The sequence below is a fragment of the Polypterus senegalus genome, chromosome 9 (assembly GCF_016835505.1).
Source record: "Polypterus senegalus isolate Bchr_013 chromosome 9, ASM1683550v1, whole genome shotgun sequence".
Classification (NCBI taxonomy): Eukaryota; Metazoa; Chordata; class Cladistia; order Polypteriformes; family Polypteridae; genus Polypterus; species Polypterus senegalus.
The window spans coordinates 176400015-176427783 of NC_053162.1; the positions used below are offsets into that span (position 1 = coordinate 176400015).

At 43.6% G+C, this 27769-nt stretch overlaps 1 protein-coding gene across 1 annotated transcript in view; it reads right to left on the bottom strand.

Moving 5' to 3' along the window:
• The window catches only part of lamc3 (laminin, gamma 3), a 220913-nt gene that overhangs the window by 61566 nt on the left and 131578 nt on the right, over positions 1 to 27769 (bottom strand). The window contains exons 11-15 of the mRNA XM_039764395.1: positions 25863 to 25975; positions 24151 to 24369; positions 17195 to 17383; positions 7023 to 7259; positions 605 to 758 (exon numbers count right to left, since the gene is read on the bottom strand). Coding sequence (XP_039620329.1) covers positions 605 to 758; positions 7023 to 7259; positions 17195 to 17383; positions 24151 to 24369; positions 25863 to 25975 — 912 coding nt within the window. The remainder of the gene's footprint in view (positions 1 to 604; positions 759 to 7022; positions 7260 to 17194; positions 17384 to 24150; positions 24370 to 25862; positions 25976 to 27769) is intronic.

Genomic DNA, 27769 nt, shown 5'->3' on the forward strand with positions numbered 1-27769 from the left:
CAGTAGAAATTCACCAGGCTAACACTGTGGAACATTTTTTAAAAACTGTTCAAACCCTGTTGGTTTAATTTGGCTTTTTTGTTGCTACATTTTAGTTTTGCTCATAATAGACTATATAGGTGTATTCTTCTGGGGTTTGCTATCTTTACTAACCTCCACTTTTACTTTACTGGTTCTTCTGTGGTGGCGATTTGTGTCACCACCCGATCAACGTCCTGTGCAGCCACCTGTGAGGCTGGAATGAAGTTGGTACCCCGGCTGTCCACGAGACCCACTGCGTTGAATCCTCTCAGACGAAGCCCAGAAACAACGAGGAGGGATGTAAGGACTTTAATGTTAGGTAGAACTCCCAGTGGGGGCCGGGTGGTCTTTTGGCAGTGGAACCCCTGCAGATTTTGTTTTTTGTTTTCTTTGTTTTTTCTGTCCTCATGGCCATTTCACCTTATCACTGGGCTCGGCTCTGCTATATAACGTGATGGACTTCATTTTACCAATTCCTCATTTCTAGATGTTTTCTACAGCTCTCTATGTAACGTGTACTACACTATGTCCTTTGTGGACTGACCGCAGCTCGTTGACCCCAACATAACACTTTGTAGCCCACCTCTGGCAGCCGATCCCAGGCTGCAGGTTGAAGGAGCCCATTTCACACTGACCACAATCTCGTCCGGCCACCAGATTCAGGCAAGGGCACTGTCCCGTCTCCAGGTGGCAGCCTCTTTCCAAAGTGATGGACCCCGCTGAGCTGCAGTTACAAGCTGGAGAGAGAGAAGAGAGAAAGGCGCTATATAAGTTACAAAGTCAGAGAGACACAAACATCTCCCTGTCCAGAACCTTGGTAATCGGGGATGAACTGATATCACACTTACATATAGCGCCTTTACACGGCCCACTGTATTTGCTTATCCATGTTTGTGTTGCATTCATCTTTTCTTAGTAAAGCCAGGATTTAAAATGAAGGAAAACTCTGAGGTGACTCACTGGTTGTTTGGCTGGCCGGTTGATTGATGCATTTGCGGATTTATTGGTGTGTAACTAATTGATTGTTGTACTGATGAAAGCACTGAGGAATATTTAGGACCAAAATTAAATAAATACGCAAATAAATAAATGCACTGTGAAATGTAAGAGTACATAAATAAGGATAACATGATATGTGAGCTTAAATCATTCAGTCTGTCATGAAATAAGTGCTTTCCGTTGGTTATTTCTTTATATTTTTATTTCAGTGACACTGCACACAACACAAAATATTGCCTGAAGTGAAAACCGTCATTTACATCTGTCATATTTGAGAGGGTGGGCTCTAGTGAGTGCTGCAATGTGGTTGGTGAATCGTCGGTAGAGGGGGTGTAACTCTCTGACCATCGGGTGCTAATGTGACAGACAAACACCACCTGGCAGACGCAGACACCTTAGAGGGTTGAATCCTGAATTACGGCGGCTGCGTTGAGCTGTAGTTGTGGCTGACTTCTTCTTGCACTCTTCCAGGAATATTTATTTAAATTTGTATAGTAATGATGGGCATTTACATTCACTTTACTGATTCGATTCTTTCAAACTACCCGTTTAGGGGAATTGATTCTTTTGATTCATTTGATTTCTTTGATTACAGATGGCGTATTCAGTGTACTGGATTATATGTATTGTGGCAGACGGCCAGGGATCTTGCCCCACCGGGACGCCTGGATCAAGGTAGCCCCGGGAGAGGTGGAATATCTTCCCTGGACGCAAGAGGGCAGCCCTCCTGGTTTCTATCAAGGGCCACGGATACGGAGCTTGGCAGCTCAACCCGGTGGGAGACCATGGCCCAGAGAAGGGGCTTCCTGGATGGTTCCTGATCCCTGGAGGACAGCACTTCCGCCACACCGGGAACTGTGTACACCCGGAGTGCTTCCAGGTGCAAGGGCAGCATTTCGGCCACACCAGGAAGTGCTGCCGGAAGACCATCACCAAGCACCTGGAGCACATCTGGGGCGTGATAAAAGGGGGCGCCTCACTTCCTTCGAGGAGCCGGAGTTGGGAGGAGGAAGATGGAGCTTGCGAGGGAGGAGTGGAGGCGGCTGAAGAGAGATAAAGGACTGAGTAATAGTGTGTGACTCGCTGGAACCAAACTGTAAAAGTACATATACACATACACACATATATATATATATATATATATATATATACATACATATACAAATACATACACACACATATATATATACAGTATATATATATATATATATATATATATATATATATATATATATATATATATATACAGTACATACATATACATCCATCCATCCATTTTCCAACCCGCTGAATCCAAACACAAGGTCATGGGGGTCTGCTGGAGCCAATCCCAGACAACACAGGGCACAAGGCAGAAACCAGTCCCGGGCAGGGTGCCAACCCACCACAGACACACACACACACACACACATATACACTGTGTGCACAATTATTAGGCAAGTGAGTATTTTGACCATATCATCATTTTTATGCGTATATTCCAACTCCAAGCTGTATTAACTTGAATGCTTATTGGATTTAAGCACGTCAGGTGATGTGTATTTGTGTAATGAGGGAGGGTGTGGCCTAAGGAGATCAACACCCTATATCAAGGTGTGCAGAATTATTAGGCAGCTAGACTTTGGAGTGGCCTAGTCAAAGTCCTGACCTGAATCCAATTTAGATGCTATGGCATGACCTTAAAAAGACGGTTCATGCTAGAAAACCCTCAAATAAAGCTGAATTACAACAATTCTGCAAAGATGAGTTGGCCAAAAGTCCTCCAGAGCGCTGTAAAAGACTCATTGCAAGTTATCGCAAACGCTTGATTGCAGTTATTGCTGCTAAGGGTGGCCCAACCAGTTATTAGGTTCAGGGGGCAATTACTTTTTCACACAGGGCCATGTAGGTTTGGATTTTTTTTCTCCCTAAATAATAAAAACCATTATTTAAAAACTGCATTTTGTGTTTACTTGTGTTATATTTGACTAATGGTTAAATGTGTTTGATGATCAGAAAAATTTTGTGTGACAAACATGCAAAAGAATAAGAAATCAGGAAGGGGGCAAATAGTTTTTCACACCACTGTATATATATACACATATATACAAAATACCTTCGCAGCAGAGAAGTAGTGTGTTAAAGAAGTTATGAAAAAAAAGGTAACATTTTAAAAATAACATAACCAGCGTTAAAGCAAGGAAGACTCCGTAAAAAGGATGGTTGGGTGCACGTAGAAGGGGTGCCTGCTAGCCTAAAAGGGATATTCGGAGCTGACAGCTTTACTTGTCTGTTGTGGAGCAGGCGTCGGCCATGGATGGACACTAACACCGAGTCACCCGGGTGAGACGGACTTCATTCTTCAATAAAGGAACTGTCGCCGAGCCAGTGAGATCACTTCTTTACATGTAAATTAAGTAAACGCGTCCGTAGCGCACATCAGGATTGGTCACCGAATTCACTGCAGACTTCCCAGGCTGTGTGATTATAAACTTTTAAAAGAAAGTTCAGATAGAGGACTGGGGAACGTGAGGGGATTGTGTGTGTCTGGGTGTCTAATTTATATGTGTATATCTATACTAATAACAGGCAAAGCCCTCACTCACTCACTCACTCACTCACTCGTCACTAATTCTCCAACTTCCCATGTAGGTAGAAGGCTGACATTTGGCAGGCTCATTCCTTACAGCTTACTTACAAAAGTTAGGCAGGTTTCATTTTGAAATTCTACGCGTAACGGTCATAACGGTCGACAACGTCCGCCACGTTGAACTTTCTTATTTATGTCCCCATCTTCACGAAATTTGGTAAGCGGCTTCCCTGCGCTAACCGAAACCAATGTACGTACTTATTTTGGTGGTATGATGCCACTGTCGGCCGCCATATTGAACTTTTCAACTGTCTTTGTTACTTATGGGCCCATCTTCAAGAAATTTGGTACGCGGGTTCCCAACGCTAACTGAATCCTACTTACGTACATATATACGTCCATAGCCTGCAGCTCGGTCACCGTGTGAGGCGCCGTTGGGTCCCCCATCCCAATGCCTCCCACGTTGTTGGCTGCCTGCCTATTTAAGGCCGTCTGTCGCTCCGGTCTCTACATTCCCTTCCTTGCTTCGCCACGGGATTTACGTCTCCCAGCTGATAACTGCAGCCTTTTTATTTAATCCACGGCTTCTCCACTGTTTTATTGTTCATTTATTACGATTATAGTTATTGTGTAGGTATTTTAGACTTACTTTACATTGTTCAGGTACCCATTTCCTTTATCATTCCAACCGTACCCCCATTAACATGTCTATCGAGGTGATCACCATCGATCAAAGAACTGTCACTTACCGAGTGGTTTCCATGCCCGGAGATGCCGTCTGCCTTTTCCATTCTCTGTGTTACATATTGCACGGCCATATCAGGCTCACTCTTGATATCCATTGTGTCTTATGTATTGAATGAATGGACAGGTTCAAGGTGTGGACTGATGACGGTACAGGAGATAATTAGACTACACAGGAGCACTAGAAGAGTGAAATGCTTAAGCCCTTCACCTCTGGGTCTGCATGTGAGTTGATGGCTGCCGCTGAATTGTTTGGTTGTCGCTTTCAAGTGTACTGAAATGGCCAAATATTTTACACCTTTCGACAACCGCCAATGCCTCTTAAACATCTTAGACTGACAGGTGACGATTTCAGTAGTGGACACTTTGATGTTTATGAATGTTTAAACTCTCAAAAGCTGGATGTGAAGTTATCGATGAAACTGGTTGTATACTTACAACGCTTGACAGATGCCGAATGTCTCTTCAACACAAGTCCTACAAATACTGTCGTAATTGAAACAAACCATGAAACTTAAACCGATTACGACAGCAGCAATCCAAGCTGTGAGATTTGAGACAAGATTACTGTTCACATGGCTGACTGTACGTTGTATGCTCAAGAGTAAGCTCAGCGCACAGCTTGGTCATATTACAACCGGAGGGCCGAACTGACAACGTGGTATACAAAGAGATCCTTAACAAATAATTATTGGTATATTATCCCTCAGTTTAAAAAGGTTTCATTTTCTTCTTAATAAAAATTTTAAGGCAGTACTTTGCCGCTGCGAAGTGTGGGTATTTTGCAAGTAGTTGTAATATAGGTTAAGTACATGTGAATATATTTGCGCTGTGTCTAAATAAGAGATTAGTGCTGCTGACGGATGGCCTTATATGGGCAGGCAGCCAACTACGTGGGAGGCGTGGTGATGGGGACGAACTCACACACGGCGACGAGCTGCAGGCTATGGCCGGTATATATGTACATAAGTAGGTTCCAGTTATGACCGTTACGCGTAGAATTTCGAAATGAAACCTGCCTAATTGTTGTAAGTAAGCTGTAAGGAATGAGCCTGCCAAATTTCAGCCTTCTACCTACATGGGAAGTTGGAGAATTAGTGACGAGTCAGTCAGTCAGTGAGTCAGTCAGTCAGTCAGTCAGTCAGTCGGTCAGTCGGTCAGTCAGTGAGGGCTTTGCCTGTTATTAGTATAGAGATATATAAAACATGATGATTTCCTCTTGGAGATTAACAAAGTATATCAAATCACAAATCATTCATATGCCATTGTACTGTTCCCATACACAAGGCCTGATAATTTATTTAACATTCATAATTTAAATAAGACATTTTGTTACAGAATCACAAGTGAATGGGAATTGTGCAACTAAATGATTTATTTGTGAAACAAATAAACGAGCATTGTTAGAAAATGAACAAGAATGATTCGACTAGTTCTTGGGTCGTGATTCATTCGCTGATCAAATAAATGAGAATCGTTAGACTTATTCTCGGGTCGTAATTTATTTGTGGATCAACCGAACGAGAATCATGATCATGAGTCAAAGGAACAAGAATCGTTAGAAAATGAGTGAGAATTGTTGGGCCGATATTCGGGTTGTCATTTGTTCTCAAATCAAATAAACGAGAATCGTTAGACTGCTTCCTGGGTTGCGAGTCGTTCTAAACTCAAATTGAGTCGAGACTCAGAATTCAGGAGGTTCTTGTGCAGGCACTTTAAGCCTCTATCAGCGCTTTAGCACTCACGTTGAGCTATCAGTTCACATGATTTACTGAAAAGAGTCGTCTAAAAAGAACAAATCTTTGGAGTAATTAATCATCACTAAAACAAAAAAAAGGAGTTCTATGTTGAAGACTAAGATTTTAACCGATCTTAGAAGGGTACGAGAACTGGCTAGATACATAAATGTCATGATTTGGTTTTCTATAGTATTGTACTTGAATTGTGTGTTTTGAGTTCAAGGTTTCTGTTTCTGTCATTTTATTACTCAGAACGCTTTATGGCTAAAGTGCTGTGTTTTGTTTTCACAACACCTCGGACGGCCATTCAGGTTCTTCTCGCCACCTTGTTAGGCTCGCTTTCTCTTGTTTCTAGGGGCGTGGCCTCAGAAGGCGTGACACGATGGGATAAAAGGACAGCTTGGGGTTTGTGTCCATATCCGATCTGCGGATGCCAAAGCTCTATCAAAAAGCCTTGCTCTGAATACTGTCACATTTCTCATTCGGTTTTGACCTCTTGTTCGTTCTCCCAAACTCGATTTATTGTGATTATTGTTTTTTTTTTTTGTTTTTTTGTTCTCTTACATGTATCTGCTGGTGCTACTCAAAAAGTTTACCTGTTATTTCCCTGTCTGGACAATAAAGAAGTAAACAACACAAAACACATTTCATGACATATTTAATTATTTATTGTCACATATCATTGTGTTTTTATTTATTTAACTAGCTGTGCTACCCGTCTAAAAATCTAAGTAATTAACTTTGGCATCTATTGGAATGTACTTTGTAGTGCATGTAGTGCATCATTTCAACAGATGGCGCATCACAAACATGATGGAATGATAAAAAAAATGTGAGTGTCTTTAGGAAGAAATTGATTGCACTGTAAAGTTGAAATCAATAATGGATTAAAGGTCCAACCTGCTGATTTAAACTTTGGAGCCTGTGCCACACAAAGTTTCTTTACTTACGTTTGCACTTGTAGAAGTGTAGCGCATTCCCGTAGTAGCCTTCTCGACAGCGCTCACAGCGCGCGCCCTCGGTGTTGTGCAAACACTTGAGGCAGCCGCCGCCCACGTGGTCACACACTCCGACAGCATTTGGGTCCACATTCCCATTGCACTGGCACTGCTGGCAAGGCCTGGCCACACCGTGGATTCCCAGTGGATCACCATAGAAACCGTCATCACACAGCTGACAACGAACACCTGCCACGGTAAAAAGGGAGATTTGAAAACGTTAGGCTGTGTGTGATTGGTGACTGTTTTGTCTTGGTAGAGCTCTCGATTACTCTACTTACACTAATCTACACTCCTTGGGTGACAGCAGGGCCTTCAGCTGTATGGCGCCCAGACTCTGGAATGACCTACCGAAACCCCTTATCAAGCAGGGTCATTTTTGCTAAATCGCCTGTAATTCGACCTCTCCAAATTAGATTCATTGCTGTAATTGAACTATCTGGAGTATAAACACATGTTTGGTCTCTTTGTAAAGGTAACATTCTCTAGTTTCACCCTTAGTAGTCAGAATCACTGTAGGTGTGACTGATCAAAAGTTATGCACATTAGAACTCACAGAAAAAATGAATTGTTTTGTTCTCGCCTAAGTTTTTTTGTGAAAATAAAGGCCTCTATAGCTGCAGTAGGTAGGTGGGGACAGAAACACACTATGTACCAACAGAATAACTTGTTGACTACTCACATGTCAAATTTGAAAAGAATACCTGTAAAAATGACATTTTTACACCAGTTTTTATGTGGGCATGTCCAGGGGCTTTTTAGAGGGACCTCTGGTTTATCCAGTATCCACATTTTGGAACGTATGGAAAAAAGTGTAATAACTTTTGAATGCTTCAACCCACAGATATCACTGAGGGCTCTACTGAAAGCTTACACCTAAAGGAATCTATATCTACACACAGTGTCACTCTATTAGTTATAAAAATAATAAAAACAATAAAAATACACATTTCTATGTAAAAATAGTCAAAACAAGTCTTATGGTCCAAAAAAAAAAAAAATTTTTTATTTTTTTTTGAATAAAACTATATACATTTTTTACAAACTGTTACAACACAGCTCAGCGTTTTTCCATGTGCCACTGATTGTAGCAATCCCTAGCTGGCAGAAAGCACAAGGGCGTGTCACATGTCGCTCTCTGCCATTAGACGTCTCCTGGTCCGATTCATCACTGTCATGCCGTGTACATGCCTCTACTACTTCATCGAGAGTGTATTTACGTTTATCTGTACGTTTATTTATATTTAAAATGCGAAAAAACTTGGTGAAATCACAATAAACAACCACGCACCAAGTCTGCAGACTGGCACAAATGCCAGCTTCATGCAGCTCCGATCGGTTTTGTTTACAAGTTGGCATGGCAAGTTACATATCGAAATGCTCAGCTGCTCATTGGCTGTAAGTTTGGAGTGTCACTCACAGCGTCCAATCAAACTGGTAGATTCTACCAGGGTTTGGAGTTGTGCGTCATCGTTCAGCTGTCTGTGACACTCGTTGGCTATACGAGGTGCCAGTCACCCCCCACATCCCTCCTAATTGGCCAACTTAGGTTGTAATGAAGAATTATGTTGGTTCGGATTAAATTACAACCACTGCACACATCCGGTCAGGGATGGATGAAGATGTCCAAATTCTATTTATTAATTTCTTCCAAACTTATACAATGTGAAGATATGGTCTAAATAAATAATAATAAACATAAATTAGCTATCCCACTTTCTTTCTCTTCAGTTTGTCAATGTTAACATTAGTTATTTAACAGGTACTTCATTTATCCAGTAGATGGCGTACTACACCCCAGATAACATCAATATCGGAAATTACTAGAACGGTAAACAATAAAGCATTTACTCAACTTAAAAAGTAATTATTCTTAATAGATATACATATTATATACGAGGAAACGATAATACTGCAATTCCATAACAAACAATGTGAGAAACTCCACATAGCGTCTGTTCAACTATACTTTAACTTCTTCAAACGTCAATATTTAGAAACAGTACTAAATATATATATATATATATATATATATATATATATATATATATATCCAAATTACAAATGTAAACATATAAACAATATACTTTAAGGATAAACGAATTCCACTTACTTTATAATCAATTACGCAAACTTTCACATTTAAACGAAGCTCCTACTCTACTGCTCAGACGCCACCAAACTAATCTAAATGTTCAAAGTGAAGCCCCGTGATTGGCCAAGTTCCAACTCACCACGGGCCAACCACAACAACCAATAAACCAAGGCGGAAGACAACTAATTAAGGGGATACAACACATAAATAATATATTGCCTTTTCAACTTAGGTGTCAATCAGAAGCTAACACTTCCGTGTAACATGCTTTAGCATGGTTATTGCCGATAGAAACAAATTACGTCTGATATGACCAATAGAAGTGAAAAAAAATGTCGGAGCTAGTCTCAAGTTAAGAAACGTTTTCTGGAGTTTTTGTCCCTTTGAGGATCTATTGTGTGTTTTGGACCTAATCGTTTTACTGGATTATATTCCCTGGAGCCTTACGGACAGAATGAGATCAATATTGCTCGGAAATATTGATGTTTGACTTGCAGAGAGCCTTCAAAGGTAGGAAAAGTCAGCTCTTAAAAAGTATTTACTTCTCTGTAAAAAAGGATTTAGTGTCAGTGCTGTGGTTGTTGTGTGTCAAAATGGTTTATATCATCGGAAAGACGAGACTCGGAGGTTTCATTTGATGTGTAGTATGTTGAGGTGCATGACAGAGGGGCATGCACACATGGCTGTGACGTCGTCCAAGTGTAGTTATGTACTGGGACCGGTACGTGTGCATGTTAAGGGTCAGCTGACTCCATGAATTCTTTTAAAAAACAACTTCAAACTCATCTGTTCAGGAAGGCTTTTAGCTCTACTTGACTTCATTCCCCTTCTCTCAGTTTACCTCCATGTCAAGATGCTCATGTAACCTGTATGTGTGTGCTGGACCATCAATTATGTTGTTCTGTTAGGCTTTCTCTGAATTTACTGTCTTAATCTTCTTTATTTATTTATTTGGTTTGTACAATGCTATATACTGTATACCCTGCCGTTCTTTCTTATATTCTGTAGGTGCCTTGAGCATGGGAAAGGCGCTATATAAATACAATTTATTATTACTTTCCCCTTTTGTATTATTAATATGTAGTCTTTGTTGGAATGCCTCAGATCTCACAGACTTTCCACCGTTTCTAAGGTACTGTACCGTATGACTTCTCCCCACCTTCCCTTCTACAATTATAACCTCAGGCAATTAGTTGTAGTAAAAGACAAGTAGGAGTTAAGTTACAATTTAAATAATGTATTATTGATAATATTCAAAAATAATAACTGATTGAATATTGGCAACCATAGAACCTGATAAATGCTGTTGTGTACTTTCAGGTGGCACACAGACTTATTAGTTACTTAAAATGTCTCTAGCTAAGTCCTCATTTGTGGTCACCTTTCTTCAGAACAGGCCGCATGCCCGTCTCAATATGGCTGCCGAGCTGTGCTCTTCATTGTGTTGTCCTTTTCAGTTCATGGTGTGTGAGATGATCTTTCATCAGTTTGGTAAGAAAGAGAGAGTGAGGTAAAGCAAGCAAATTTATAGATTTTCTGTCCAACCCCTACAGCCAATAGGGTGTTGTGGTACTTAAAGGCTTCTGATACAAGCCAATTCCAAACAGCCATACTTCAGACCAATGGGGTCACACCTGCCCTCCAAACCGTGTGTTAAGGTAAAGCTTGGCAGTTAGGCAGCCTGGCATTCCTGTGGGGGTTGACTGAGAGTCTCGCAGAGAAATATTGGCCGCACTTGTTTGAGGAACTTCACCCCAACCCTGTCGTAAAATTACGAAGTGACTCATTCCTAAAAGGGGGGAAAGGGGTTCTTAAACCATTGCTGTTCTTATCAATAATGTAACACTAATATTACATTGCTTTGCCTAAGTTACAAATAAAGACATACAAAATATTTATTAACTTGAAAGCAAAATTTCACATCACAACAGTGACAAACAAAACCTCTGTGATCCAATTCCATACTTTAATCTTTGGGATTTACTGATTGGCTAGGAGTGGGGACATCCTTTATTTCCGAGTAAGATTGCTGAACTTGGAGCTGATTGGTTGAAGAGTTGGTAGTGATGCTGCCATGAGGATGACATCACTACCCATGGGGTGGGATCATTATTACTGTTCTGCCTTGGAGAGGACAAAAGGCATAGAAAAGCAATTTGGTAAGGACCAGGAGACAAGCAGGGAAGTCAAAATGAAACCAAAACAGCAAAGCAGAATTATCAGTCAAAGTAAATATGCAAAAAGTCCCTCAGCCCTGATAAAAATATCGGTAAGAAGACAAACTCTAACACCACAAAATTATCTTTTAAAAAGACCAGTAGGGGCACATCGTAGTCTTAAAAACATTCTGGGTGAAAAGGTCACAACTTGCTGGTGTCACACGCTGGCAATGAGATTGCGCTGCTTTGCAGAAAACCATGATTATATTTTGTTTCTAAAATCGATCTAATTTTCCTGCAATTAAAAAACATGGTTATTATGCTTCTTGGAGTTGCTGAATCCATCTCCAATGATAGTTTATAAATTGGTTTCATTTTTTAGTAGTTCAAAAGTCATTTGCGTTTTTGTTGATACTATCGTCATGGTGTATTGCTGTAGACTCACACACACCACAAGCTATCCCGGTTTGTGATTGGCTCTGTGCTAACTGCTGGTGGCCATCCAGAACACAATGTCTGGATTACAACAGTCCTCAGAAGCTGCTTCTTTATAACGTTAGCTTAAGAAGGACTCCCGGGCTCAGTTGAACAGATGTTGCTTTTGAACACTGCGAGTGGAGTGCTTCCAGGTTATGCCAGCTGAGCTCTCCCACTCTTTCTCACACACAATACAATACATCCTTCCATCCATTATCCAACCCGCTATATTCTAAGTACAGGGTCACGGGGGTCTGCTGGAGCCAATCCCAGCCAACACAGGGTGCAAGGCAGGAAACAAACCCCGGGCAGGGTGCTAGCCCACCGCAGCAATACAATACAATACAATACAATTTATTTTTGTAGAGCCCAAAATCACACAAGAAGTGCCGCAATGGGTTTTAACAGGCCCTGCCTCGTGACAGCCCCCCAGCCTTGACTCTCTAAGAAGACAAGAAAAACTCCCAAAAAACCCTAGTAGGGAAAAAAAATTGGAAGAAACCTCGGGAAAGGTGGTTCAAAAAGAGACCCCTTTCCAGGTAGGTTGGACTTGCAGTGGATGTCAAAAAGAAGGGGGTCAATACAATAACATACACAGAACAGAACACAAGTCATCCTCCATACAATAAAAATATTACAAGTACGGAGCAGAATTCAACAGTAGATGATATCACATAATATGAGTTATCACACGCAGCCCCCAGTGTCCTACACAGCCCCTCTATATTCCTCAATATTCCATCCCTTCACAGTGCAAAATCCTGCCGACTACGCCAAGTGTTATGTCATAGACTCTCTCACACACACACACCACAAGCCATTTCATTTTCTCAGATTTACACATTGGTAACTGCTGGTGGCCAACTGCAAAACTGTGACATCTGGATTACAATGGTCATAAGAAGCTGCTGAGGACTCCCAGCCTTGGTTGAGCAGATACTGCTTTTGAATACTGTGACTGGAGTGCTTCCAGGTGATGTAAGCTGAGATCTCTCATTCTCTCTGACACACACACCACCCCCCAGTGTCCTACACAGCCCCTCTATATTTCTCCATATTCCATCCCTCCACAGTGCAATATCCTGCCGACTATGCCAAGTGTTATGTCATAGACACACACACACACTAACAAACACCACAAACCATCTCAGTTCTCATATTTATACATGGGTAACTGCAACTGCAAAACCGTGACTTCTAGATTATAATGGTCATAAGAAGCTGCTGAGGACTCCCAGCCTTGCATTTGAATACTGTGAGTGGCACGCTTCCTGGTGGTGTCACTTGGGTTCTCTCTCTCTCTGTCTCAGATGCACAGACACACACACACTCACCCAGCACTGTCCTGCACAGCAACTCTGCCACCACACTCCACCCCTTCACAATGCAAAATCCTGCCGACTACGCCAAGTGTTATGTCATAGACTCACACACACACGCCACACACCATCTCATTTCTCAGATTTACACCATGGTAATTTCTGATGGTCAACTGCAAACCTGTAACATCTGGATTACAATGGTCATCAGAAACTGCTTCTTTATAGATTTAGCTAAAGGAAGTCTTCCGGCCTTGGTTGAGTAGATACAGCTTCTGAACACTGCATGTGGAGTAACTACTGGTGCTGTCAGCTGAGCTCTTCCTCTCTCTCACTCACTCACACACACACACACACACACACACACCACTGTCCTGCACAGCGCCACTTCTTCCATACTTCAATCCCTTCACAGTGCAAAATCCTGCTGACTACGCCAAGTGTTTGGTCATAGACTCACACACATCACAAGCCATGTCAGTTCTCAGATTTACACACCCTGGTAACTGCCATTGGCCAGCTGCAAGCTTGCAACATTTGGATTACAAAGGCCCTTAACACAGCGTTTCTCAACCTTTAAGTATTTGCGACCCGAGTTTTCATAACAGTTTTAATCGCGCACCCCTAATGTTTTTCTGAAACCCTAATAAAATGTATTCCTATATTTTTTGCTGCCGATACACCACCACAAGTTTTATTATACCTACTTAACTTTTACTGACATTTATCTAACTCTATATTTATTTTCTAGTATCTGAATGTAGTTTAAGTTAATTTGTTTTGGTTTCAATAGATGTATTTTTCATATTTTCGATTCTTGTTTTCTTTTTTTCACATCTTCGCACCCCCTTTTTTGTTACTTCATAGCTTTAGTTAAATAAGGCCCCTAAACCTTGGTTGAGTGAATGCTGATTCTGAACAGTGCAGACAATGCCTCTCGAGGTGAAGGAAAATAATGAACAGCAAACAAAAAACACTTGGCTTGAGAATCAGGTCCTCAAAGAATCAAATAAAAGGTGAATTTATATATTGTGGTGGACGGCCGGGACCCATGCCTGGCCAGGATGACCCCTTGGCAATGGATCCAGGGTAGGCACCAATGGGATGCACATTATGTCCCCTGGAACACTTGGTGGCAGCCCCCCTGGGTTGCGTCGGGGCCACAATAATGTTACACTGGAGCTCATCCCAGTTGGGCTCCGTGGCCACTGCCAGGGGGAGCTGCATGGCATAACGAGCCCGTGTGGGTTGGAAAGCAGCCACACCCGGAAGTGCCGCCTAATTAGGCCAAATTACCTCCTGGATCACTTCTGATGGGCTATAAAAGAAGCCTGGAGCAACTAATCAAGGCGTCAGAGTCGGGAGGAGGATGAGAAGGACGACGACGATGACGACGAAGAAGGAGCTGCCTGGGAGGAGTGGAGGATATTTCTTTGGTTTTGGGTTGGTGTATTTGAGACTGTGTTGTGCCTGTGCGGGCCACAGGGAAGATGTGCCCCACAGGTGAAGAAAAATTAAAGTTTATTTATTGTTATACGTGCCTCTGCTGTGAGTCTGTGTCAGGTCAGGCACCTACAGTATATAGCGCCTTTGTTACAATATCAGTCTGAAAATGCTGAAGCAGCAAAGTTTGCAAAACACAACATTTGTGTCAAGGCCCAAAACATTTGGCCTCTACTGTAGCTTCTACTTGAAGGGCTGATTCTGGGCTAAAATGAATTTCTCTCTATTATAATAAAACAATCCTGGGATGAGACGTGACTTTTTCAGAGAGACACTTTCACGTTCCACGAGACGAGACTTTGTGCCAAGAGATTTAACCCTGCCCGGGGCCGGAAAGAGAAGACAAAGAGTAGATATATTTTATATATACTGCTCAAAAGAATTAAAGGAACACTTTTTAATCAGAGTATAGCATAAAGTCAATGAAACTTATGGGATATTAATCTGGTCAGTTAAGTAGCAGAGGGGTTGTTAATCAGTTTCAGCTGCTGTGGTATTAATGAGAGGGGCAACAATGAGATGACCCCCAAAACAGGAATGGTTTAACAGGTGGAGGCCACTGACATTTTTCCCTCCTCATCTTTTCTGACTGTTTCTTCACTAGTTTTGCATTTGGCTACAGTCAGTGTCACTACTGGTAGCATGAGGCGATACCTGGACCCTACAGAGGTTGCACAGGTAGTCCAACTTCTCCAGGATGGCACATCAATACGTGTCATTGCCAGAAGGTTTGCTGTGTCTCCCTGCACAGTCTCAAGGGCATGGAGGAGATTCTAGGAGACAAGCAGTTACTCTAGGAGAGCTGGAGAGGGCCATAGAAGGTCCATAACCCATCAGCAGGACCAGTATCTGCTCCTTTGGGCAAGGAGGAACAGGATGAGCACTGCCAGAGCCCTACAAAATGACCTCCAGCAGGCCACTGGTGTGAATGTCTCTGACCAAACAATCAGAAACAGACTTCATGAGGGTTGCCTGAGGGCCCAAATGTCTACTGCGCCCTGTGCTCACTGCACAGCACCGGGAGCTCAATTGGCATTTGCCATAGAATACCAGAATTGGCAGGTCCACCACTGGCGTCCTGTGCTTTTCACAGATGAGAGCAGGTTCACCCTGAGTATATGTGAAAGACGTGAAAGGGTCAGGAGAAGCCGTGGAGAATATTATGCTGCCTGTAACATCGTTTAGCATGACTGGTTTGGTGGTGGGTCAGTGATGATCTTGGAGGCATATCCATGGAGCGACTCACAGACCTCTACAGGCTAGACAACGGCATCTTGACTGCCATTAGGTATCAGGATGAAATCCTTGGACCCATTGTCAGACCCTACGCTGGTGCAGTAGGTCCTGGTTTCCTCCTAATGCACGACAATGCCCGGCCTCATGTGGCAAGAGTATGCAGGCAGTACCTGGAGGATGAAGGAATTGAAACAATTGAATGGCCTTCACGATCCCCTGACTTAAACCCAATAGAACATCTGTGGGACATTATGTTTCGGTCCATTAGGTGCCGCCAGGTTGCTCCTCAGACTGTACAACAGCTCAGGGATGCCCTCATACAGATCTGGGAGGAAATGCCACAAGACACCATCCGTCGTCTCATTAGGAGCATGCCCCGACGTTGTCAAGCATGCATACAAGCTCGTGGGGGCCACACAAGATACTGAAAAGCATTTTGAGGAGCAGAAATTAAGTTTTTGAAAAAACGGACTAGCCTGCCACATCTTCATTTCACTCTGATTTTAGGGTGTCTACACAATTGAGCCCTCTGTAGGCAGAAAACTTTTATTTCCATTAAAAGACTTGGCATCCTTTTGTTCCTAAGACATTGCCCTGTCGTTATTTGTATAGATATCCAACTTCATATTGAGATCTGATGTATCTAATGTGTTTCTTTAAAGTGTTCCTTTAATTTTTGTGAGCAGTGTATATATCTGCTCCAAAATGGTCTCTGCCTGGCTGACTAAAGGACTTCTCTTATTAGCTCGCTTGTCAAGGAGACACTTTTGAGTCAGATGTTTTCGACTGACCACCAAATCTTCCAATTGAGATGTTTCATGGTGCGACTGAATGAAAATTCACTTGGCAATGTGGATGGGTGAAGCATAATGGTGATGGGGCTGGCACAGAGAGTGGTCAGCTGACGTCTCCAGGAAGTGCCCCACTCACAGCGCTCAGAAGTTATAGGTGAGCTGCTGATTAACGGAGTTCTCCGATTTTGAGGGTTTGCGACTGATCACCAGCTGTTCACCACAGTGCAGATCTTTGAACTGAGATGGTTTGCGGTGCGAGTCCATGGCAGTTCTCCATTTGTCTTATAAAACTTTAACACAATCGCAACTGCCATATTGCGAAGGATCTCACAGGAGCAAAGATTTGAGGTCAGTATTTTGCCTTGTGAAACTCTTCAGATCTAGGTGGTCCATATGTTTGAAGTGGAGTGCATATCATCGGTAAGAAATAGTGCCACATCCATTTCTAGACTCTTCTAATGATGCCAAGTGCTGTTGAAAATGAACGCAAATTCATTTAACAAACTCAATGACATGTGGTAAACATTTAGAGATGACCTACCTCGCTGTCCCAAAGGGCAGTTGGTGCAGACCAGTTCCCCACTCACAGGTATAATGGCACAGCTGGACTGGCCTGGACATGGGCACAGCTGGCAGTCAGAGGGCTTTCCCGCCAAAGGGTCACCATAGAAGCCGTCTAAGCATCGCTCACAGGCAGGCCCGGTGGTGTTGTCCCAGCACTGGCAGACTCCTGAAATTGAGGAGAAGAAGAAGAAGAAGAACGTAATGGATGGCCGTGCATCTCCATGTATTTAATAAAGCCAGCTCCGCAAGGGAGGCCCACCCTGGCAGCTCTAATTCATAATTGAGAAGAGGCCCCCCTTTACGAGTAAAAGAGCAGATTAACAAAAGTACACATTTATAGATTTGGGGTCTCACCACCACTCAGCTACAACACTTCAGTTTCACTATTGCGGTTTTCGGGGTCTGCACGAGGCTGCTGCGGCTCAAATCATCACAAGTTTTGGACGCCGCAATGACGAATTGGCCAACTTTTCTGAAAAGATGTTTTCATTTTGTCATGATGGGTTATCGGATTCAAATTGAAGGGCGTGAATGGCCAACTTCTCCATTTAAAGTGAAATCTACAACACAATACCGAAACCACAGTGCCGAAAGTGAAGACTTCCCACCATACTGTATATAAGAAAAATGAGAATATTAGAAATGAGACTTTAAGCACGTCTTTAACTAAGATTTGCGGGTGGCACATGGGCACAGCAGATAGCACTGCTCTTCAATTACCAGGTATGGAATCTTCTTTGCCCAGGTTGTCAGAACCAACTGCGTGAAGTTGTGGTGATGCCAACTAGGTGGTCCACGGTCTTTAGTGAAAGCAGTAAGCTCAGGCTTTGGGTGGGCTTAGGTGCATGCGGTCGTGTGGGCAAGTGGCCCTGCTGGTGTTGATGGGAGAACTGGCAGTGCCCACGTTCTCATGCTGATCACCTCATTAGCTCTCTGCTGTGCCCATGTGCCACCCGCAAATCTTAGTTAAAGACGTGCTTAAAGTCTCATTTCTAATATTCTCATTTTTCTTATATACAGTATGGTGAAAAGTCTTCACTTTCGGCACTGTGGTTTCGTTATTGCGTTGTAGATTTCACTTTAAATGGAGAAGTTGGCCATTCACGCCCTTCAATTTGAATCCGATAACCCATCATGACAAAATGAAAACATCTTTTCAGAAAATTTGGCCAATTCGTCATTGCGGCATCCAAAACTTGTGATGATTTGATGACTGTGATGATTTCTGAAGCACAGAAAGGAGCCCGAGTAGGACAGAGAGGAGAAAGAGAGAGATCAGGAAAAAATGAAAAGCAGAAAGTTAAAGAGGAAGAAGAGGAAGAGCAGGGCCATGACAGAGCTGGTGTGGAAATGTTGGATAGGCACTCACGGGGCAGGGTCACTCCACCCAAGGAGCAGGAATGACCAACCCCTCCTAGTGGGCTCCTTCTGCGGAAGGCTGAGGGATGGTGGCAGGAGGAAGGAGCAGCGCTCATGGAGGTCCTCGGTTGGCACTGAGGGATAGCAGGTGAGGACACCAGCCAATTAAAAGGGTGACTGCGCTCAGGGCCATCTTAACAGCTTCATAGACCCCCAGGCAAATGAGTGCATTGTTGCCCCTGTTTTGTTAGTAAATCAGAAACATACATTGGCATCAGAAACATCGTGGGCCCTCAGCTAGTGCCCATACGTGAAGACAGCTCTGTGCCAGCGGGCAATAAAGGTGAGAACAGGCGACGTCAGTTTGAGAAGGAAGCACCGTGGCTCATGAAAGATCCCGAGTCTGTTTAAACCACGTGTTTTATCTTATTTATTGGATTCCTTTATTGATTTTAACCTTCACATGGACACGGTTCTCATCTGGGATTGTGAATTTATTTTTCCATGAAACAATCTGCACGGCACTTATGAATTATTGAGCATTGATTGAATAATAAAAGCACTGAGCACTTTTGTTACATCTACTCTTGCTGTTTTGTGTCCTCACGGCTCAGTCCAACTTGGTTTATGACTATCGATGTCCCGGGTTTAAGAGGGAGTGTGCCAGCTGTGGGAAACCCGGGCATCACAGAAGAAGAGTTTGCCTGACTTCTAAGTCATTTTCAATTAGGTGTGGAAGTTAATAAAGACAGCGCATTACAGTGAAGACATTTATTTTTATTGCTCCGGTGTGTTTTCTGGGAGCGATGCTGTGTCCGTCTCTTCTTCAGCAGCTCAGCACGGAGGGATGTTTTTGCAGCCCCTACATGAAGGACCAACCAGCATGCTGAGCAACCCATTTAAACAGCCATCTGAAAATGGCAAGCCTGCCACGGGCCGCCATTGTGCGTGCAGTCTGTGATTACCATAGTAGGGCTGGTGACTCCGCGAAGTGCTGTCCTTAAAGGCCTTTTGTTTTTACACGTGTATTTTAAACGTTTACGCTCCTAATCAGTTATACAAAGATCCTCGGGTATTCAGGGGTGATCTTCACTTGAGTTATTTATTAGCCGCGTGTGGCTGATTAACATCCAGCTCCTTATGCCGAATTGTATTTTAATTTGTACGAATTTATTTGATGTGCCTCTTTACACTCGGGGAGAGTTATTGTGAACCTAAACAACAGAGCAATCTTTTTTTAAAATGTTTTTTATTGGATTGTTTCATAAAAATTCATTTTTAATACTGTTATGGAAATTTTAAAACATGCAATAAAAGCTCAATGAAGGGCTAATTGGTTTTAATTAGGTAGGGCCGTGTCGCGCTATTCCGGTGTCTGCCAGCAGGTGGCAGCATTGGCTCATTTGGAATGCTGTTCTGCACGATAGGTTCGTAGTACTAAGGTGTTGTAGCGTCTTACCCGTTAAGGATGTGGTGAGAAGTTAAGCAAAATGACCGATTTTATTAGCTAACTAGACAGATTACAATATGCAAGCTTTCGAGGCAACTCAGGCCCCTTCTCCTGGCAAGATGTAATCACTACACGAAATGTTTGTACTTTTCAAGTCGCAGTTACTTCTTCACAAACACGCCATCTATGCATTTGCCGCGCAAAACTATGTTCTAAAGTTGACCATTTTCTATATATTTTACAAAATATATAGCCAGTCCTTTAATTCTATAGTAAAGCCTTAACAAAAGCATTAAATTGTGCTGAACATATCCATTTTCCAAGTTAACATAGTTGCTGAGTATTGATTCACGTCTTGCGAATATGCACGCATTGTGAAATATCTTATAGATGCCATTTCTGAGCAAAAAAAAAAAATCAATATTATGATATTTTAAAATAAGACCAGCTGTGCAGGCTAGCTTGGCATTAATATTGCGTTCAATTTGAACTGGGAAGTCGGAATTTCCGAATTCCAAGGAGGAAGTTTCAACTAGAATGCCCCACTTGTCAGAATCGCTAAGTCGGGAGAGTCTCACCAACCTCCGACCTTAAAATCCAAGATGACATTTAAGGGACAACGTCAAGTTGGGGAGGTCGGCGTATATGTAATTTAAGCAACGCGCGCGCCTCAGCTTTCCGTTATACGGACAGCGAGGGCCGCACTCCAGACACCAAAGGGAGCCTCCCTCGACCCCCTTTGACAGGGCCGTTCTTAGCAGTTTGGGGACCCTACGCGGTTCAGAAATGTGCCGGCTCCGGAGGGAGGGTGGGCTGCTTTGTGTGTGGAGCCCCCCCGGAGCTCAGGAAGGTGTTCTACTAAAACGTCTGGAACAGAACAATAAAATATAGGATGAGGAGGGTATCGTGACACACAACGTGAGGGACTGGCAGAGAGGCAGCAGTGCCAGGGGCATGACAGGAGCCCCAGGCTCACAGCCCGACAAAAAAAAAAAAAAAAAATTGTAAGTTGGGGCCGGGTCGGGGCCCTATGTGGATGCATAGTTCGTGTAAGCCTAAGAACGTCCCACGCCAAGCAAATTCGAGGGCGTCTCTCAAGGGGAGCGCGTGAACCCCCGCCTAAAGGGCTGTTTATGTCTTTGGACCGGCACTGAATGAAGATAAACTGGTGTTCATTTCCGTAACTGGTTCTTGTCCACTGTTTCTGGAAAATGAGCGCGATAAACTGGATGGAACTGTTGTGAGGAGCAAACAGAGGTTCGCTGCGATATCCCGTCCAGCCGCTGCGCTCACTTTGCCGCAGTACCTCAAGTGCCCATCAGGGGGCAGTGCACACCAACCCATTTACCCTGTTTACGGTCTCACTAAGAAACGCGGAGGATACCGAAGTGCACTCAATCAAAGCGCTCTTAAAGCAGCCGAGATAAACATTGTATTAAAGTTTCAAGGCGCCAAGCTGGAGACTTTACTGACCTTCTTCTGTTATTTTTTTTTTGCGGCGCTGCCACTCCGTAAGGTTTTCAGGTATCACCAGATAAAAAGCCAGCGTGTCACTTTTCATGTGAAAATGGTTAAATGAGAAAAGGCGCATTGCAGCAGCGCCGAGCTGTCAGCGAGACAGGAGAACTGCTTGACATTTTCTCTTAAATTTGTACCCCCAACACAATAGAAAACAATGAGCCTCAGCAATAATAAGTGGCCGCAGCGGGTTTGAGGCTGACAGCCGCGGCTCTCGTCTTCAGCAGCACGTCTTGGGTGACTTTTGAAGAGCTGTCAGCCTAACTAGGTCACATTTGATGGCAGCCAGCGCCTTTTTCCTTCTTGTTTTGTGCCTGTCTAGGACGCTCTGGATGAGCAGAGGAATGGGGGGTCCTTCGCCGAACACCGTTTACAACGCCCACCGAGGCGGTGTGGCTGGTCAGAGGCCGTGTGATTTGTCACTTGAATGCCTTCATCAGTTTGCTGTGTTGCTACATGGCGGGCCTTCCCAAAGAAGATTCGGGACTTGGAAAACCGAGAAAACAAAGAAGGTAGGAAATACCAACCTCGATGCTGTGCTTTTGTTTTCTGTGTACAATACTTCTGAAGAGGGAGAAAGGCGCTATATAAAGGCCCAGTTTATTGAACACAGAGTGCTTCATCACAACTCACGCTTTGGGACGGTGGCGCCTTCTAAGTCTTCTCCTCTCAGTCCGCATACGTCATTTCTAACTCATATGTGACACTGATTAGAAAAGCTTGTGTACACACAAATGGACTAGCGCCACCTACAGGGCTCATGAAACAGACTGCAGGGAGAAAGGGGCGCGTGGAAAAAGAGTGGAAGGAGGAGTGGACGGTGTTTAAAGCAAAAAAAGAGCATCTCTCACATATTAGCGCCTTGACTAATAAATTCAATGGGATGGAAAAAATGGGTTGAAGGTAATAAAAAAAATTCCTTACTTAAAAAGTACAGCAGGAGTCTTCATTGCTGTCTCGGACGTCGAGACAGATAGATAGGAAAGGCACTATATTAGAGCTAGGTAGATAAGAAAGTCACTATACAATAAATATCAAAGGGACTGTAGATAAATAGATATAAAAGGCTGTATATAATCGATATGAAAGGTACTATGTAATAATATCCACTTAACTTTCATATCTATTGTATAGTACTTTCATGCATATTTTTTGATTTATTATGTAGTGCCTTTCATATCTATGTACAATATCCATTATATAATTGTCTTTCATATCTATTATCTAGCACCTTTACTATCATTCAAATATATAGTACCTTTCAAATCTTGGCTTTTAACCATACATCTATTTTTTTTACATACTATTGCTTTTATCAATGCATTTATTATATAGTGCCTTTCATACTTATTTATCCTTATCCTTCCATACATCTATTATACAGTACATTTTCTAACTATCTATTATATAGCACATATCTGTCTATCTGTGTATCTATTTTATAGCGCCTGTCACATCTAGCTGTTAAACTACAGTGCCATTCCTGTTTGTCCATCTATTTTATAGTAGCTTCAAAGATAGACGGATCGATAATATACAACTTACATAAACATCGACATAGACAGACAGAGAGATAGATATGTGAAAGGCACTATTAGATAGATAGATAGATAGATAGAAAGATAGGGCACCATATGATGGATGGATGGATAGATAGATAAATCGATAGATAGATAGATAAACAGATAGATCTGAAAGGCACTATATGATAGATAGATAGATAGATAGATAAGACACCATATGATGGATGGATGGATAGATAGATAAATAGATAGATAGATAAGACACCATAGATAGATAGGTAGATAGATAGGAAAGATACGATATAACAGGCAAGGTACCACAGCTGGACTGGCATGGGGAGGGTTCAGGGAGTTTTATGCCGTGTACATGTTCTGTGCCAGCATGAGTCTGACAGAGGTGATGCCAGTTGAAATATGCAATGCCTTGGTATGCCACTAGAGGGCAGGTATTTCAGACAATGCCAGGGTTATTGGGTGCGCTGACTAAACAGAGACTGAGCAGGGCGAGGCCAGGATAGCAGTGCCAGGGCAGAGAATTGCAGAAGGGGTTTTATTGAATAGGAATGCGCTGTTGTTGTAATAGAGAAAGCAGCAGTGAGGACTCTCTGGCCATTTTTGAAGTCTAACTTTGTGCCCCAGGATCAGATATGAGGCACCCCCTGACTCCAGAAGGGAGTCTGAGGTTTAGTCACAAATTGTGTCACAAATTCTGAGGTTTAGTCCCAAAATTAGGTTTACGGAGTGCAGAGCTGGACAGAGAAAATGTAATGAGGGGAGTGGGGAGATTGGGAGAGAGAGAGAGAAGGAGAGGATGTGGGAGGTGCTGTGGTCTTAGGTTCTTCATGGCGATGGTTGAGGGAGCAAACCATCTCAGCAGGTGGACAGGTGTTTAAGGCCCACTGACACAGGTTCATCTGCTATGTCTTCTATGTTATCCCTTTTGAGTATCCCACCCTTAATTAATTAATGAATTAATTTGCCACTCATTCCAAAACCAGGTTGGAGTTTTCTTTCCTTTCTGCGTTTCCAAAATGTTAACTGACAGAGGAAGAAGAAGAAGAAGAAGCAGCTGGCAGGACTTACCGGTGTCAGGGTGGCAGATCCCATGCTGGTGGCAGGTACATGGCACGCAGAGGCCAGAAGGTCCGCCATTCAGGATCTCCCGTTTATACCCTGGTGCGCACTTTTCACACAGCCGGCCGGTGTACTCCTGGGGACAAGTGCACTCCTCTACCCACAGGGCTGGAGGAAAATGACCAGGGGTGGCGGAGAGCAGGCTCACTTCAGAAAGCCAGGTGCTACCTGCAGGTGAGGAAAGAGGATTCATTGAGAATGGAGGTCTGCATGAGCGAGTATTAGTAGACAGAGAGAAAGATGGGGGCCATTTGTGGGTCTCAGATCTCAGGCAGCTTGCCTTAGTGTGACTGAGACACAGACATTTAAGATTAGGATGATGGCAGAACCATGAAGAACCAAGCATACCCTGTAAGAGCAAGACATAATAAAAGGGTCAACACTGAGGTGACAAAATGGTGGACGATAAACAGGGAGAAGATTCAATATTATGGTGGGCAAAGTATGAAGAGCAGAAGAACAATGGAAGGAGGGGGAGGAGTCAGTATGAGTGTGACTGCTGTGCACCCCCTTGAGTTACGAAAACGACTTCCCTCAGTGTCCACAGGGCGGGTGGAGGGGTGGAACGGTCCGTAGCCCCACTTCAGTTGCGCAAATGCTGCCCCCCAGTGTCCAAAAAGGATTATTAGAATTCAAGGACCTTCGTGGGCCCTCGGTGTCAGGAGTACGCACCCCTTGAGTTATTAAAAGTGTTCATAGTATGGTTTATATTTTGATAAACACCATCCCTTGTGTGACGGCTCCCTAGGAGACCACCTACAGTCGTGGCCAAAAGTTTAGAGAATGACACAAGTGTTGGTTTTCACAAAGTGTTTTTACTTCTTTTTGTCAGATGTTTGTTTCTATGGTTGTTTCAGCCTCCGTCTCAGAGTCAGCCACACCGAGCCCAGCTCTGGACACATCCTGGTGACATCACCGCAGCTCTCTCTCTTTGTCTGTCTCCTGTCACCTTTTCTGTGCAGTGTCACCACTACACTCCACCTGTCCCATCCTCATCGCCAAGTGAATTACTTTGGTCTCATACCACAAAGCATCCGAGTTCAAAAATTCACACTGTGGTAAACCGCCGTCTGGCTCAGAAGTGTTCCCCTTGCAGTGGGAGCTAATAGGAGAGCCCCCTTTAGTCGGCCTCCGAACATTCCTGGTGATGTCAGCTAAGCCCCCCCAAACTCCCCGTCAGCCTCCACTTCTTCTGTTCAGTCACTACAGCCAAGTTCCTCAGATGCTGCAGCAATAGGAATGAAGTCACCTGATGTGCCTTAGCCACAGGTTCTCATTCTGGTGTGTCACTTTATCATTCCCCCCTTTGGTTCCAGAGTTGGCTTTTCTGCAACTGGAATGATTCATGGAGGAAGTGAACCTTCCATCTATCCATTATCCAACCTGGTATATCCTAACTGCAGGGTTACGGGGGTCTACTGGAGCCAATGCCAGCCAACACAGGGCACAAGGCAGGAAACAAACCCCGGGCAGGGCGCCAGCCCACCGCAGTGAACCATTATTACAAATTTTAAAAAAAAATTAGTTTGCTTCCAAAGACGATCAATCCTGGGGTGAAATAAATAAGCTCAGGCCAGAACCCCAGAAGGCCAAACTAACAGAGACGTACAGAAGGGTGCAAAACCGAAGACGCTCCCTTAGGTGTGCCAGGCCTCACCTACCATTACTTCCTCTGGTGCCACTTATTTTTATTGCTGTGAGGTTGGACAGGATCTGACGAAATCCCTGAGATGATAAAGGAGCCTCCTGTATGCCAACTTCGTCCTCATGAAGTCTATCAAAAAAAAAAAAAAAAAAAGGGAAACCACCAGTGATTAGCATTTCAGTTTCCTGCTGACTTGAGGGTGGACATTTAAAACAATTGATTGATGTGATTTGAATATTATGACAAAGTAAGTACTTGAAAAAACACACCACACGTCAGGTCAGATAGACTCTGTGGATTCAGAAAGTCTTCATACCAATTCACTTTCTGCATTTTCTAAGTGACAAGGTTGGACAGGATTAGACTTTGGGACATTAGAGGATCAGCTCAGGTTGGATGGCTTGGAGACAAAGTCAGAGAGGCGAGATTGTGTTGGTTTGGACATGTGCAGAGGAGACATGCTGGGTATATTGGGAGAAGGGTGCTAAGGATAGAGCTGCCAGGGAAGAGGAGAAGAGGAAGGCCTAAGAGAAGGTTTATGGATGTGATGAGAGAGGACATGAAGGTGATGAGTGTGACAAAGCAAGATGATGAGGACAGGAAGAAATGGAAAAAGATGATCTGCTGTGGAGACCCCTAACGGGAGCAGCCGAAAGAAGAATAGGAAGAAGAAGAATTGACACTTAATAACCCATAATGAGAAAGAGAAAACGTTTTTTCAAAAAGGTTTTCAAATTGATGGAAAAATCTAAAACTGAAATCTCTTATTCCTAAAAGTATTCAGACTCCTAATTCACTTCTTTGTAGAAGTCCATTTAGCAGCAGTTCCAGCTTTGAGTCTTCTTGGTAAGTGTCTACAAGCTTTGCACTCCTGGATTTGGGCAGTTGATCCCATTCTTCCTGGCAGATACTCTCAAGTTCCGTTAGATTGGATGAGAAGCGTCCGTGAATGGCCATCTTCAGGTCTCTCCACACACGTTTTATGGGGTTTAAGGGCTGGGTGTTGGCTGGGTCACTCAAGGATATTCAGAGATTTGTCCTGAAGCCCCTCCAGTGTTGTCTTGGCTGTATGCTTCTGTTCAATGACATGCTGAAAGGCCCAAGTCTCAGGTGGCATGCACTCTGAAACAGGTTTTCTTCAGGGTCCTCTCTGTAACTGGCTGCCCCCATTTCTGACTTGTCTACCTGTCCCTGCGTCCCCATAGCATGATGCTGTCACCACACTTCACCGCAGGGATAGTAATAGGCAGGGGATTAGCATCACCTAGTCTTCACCAGTGTGGAAACCAGGGGCGCACTTGCCACCCCAACTCGACACAAACAGGCAGAGACACCAATTCAGTCCAACAAAAACCCCTTTATTTAGAGAAAGGAACCCAGAGCAGTCTCCAAGGACTGATACCCACAGTCACAAGCACTGTAATAACACTGTCCCTATCTTTCAGGGCCTTGCAGCCCCTTTCCTTCTCCACACTTCATATCCACCTCCTCTTACTTCTGTGAAGTAGCTGGCTCCTTTTAAGCTGCACCCGAGGGAACTCCAGGTGGCTTTGGGAGGTCTGGAATTACTCCCAGTGTACCAGAAACCCAAAGCAGGGATCTGCAGCTCCCCATGGCGGCATCCCTGGAACCCAACAGGGCTGAGCCGAACAATACCAAGTCCCATACAGCCCTGTGGGACTCAGAGGGCCTGTCACACCCCAGGGGGGCTGCCAAATAGCAATTCGGGGGAGATAGCACCCTTCATAAGTCATCTCACCTTGTCCTTCTAGTACAGAGGCGTCCCGGTCAGGTATTGGTGGCGGTCACCATCCATCACACCAGATATACTGCTTGGGGTTCTTCCCAAAATTTTTGTCTCATCAGACCAGAGATTTGTGCCCCTGATAGTTTCAGAGTCCTTCAGATGCCATTTGGTAAACT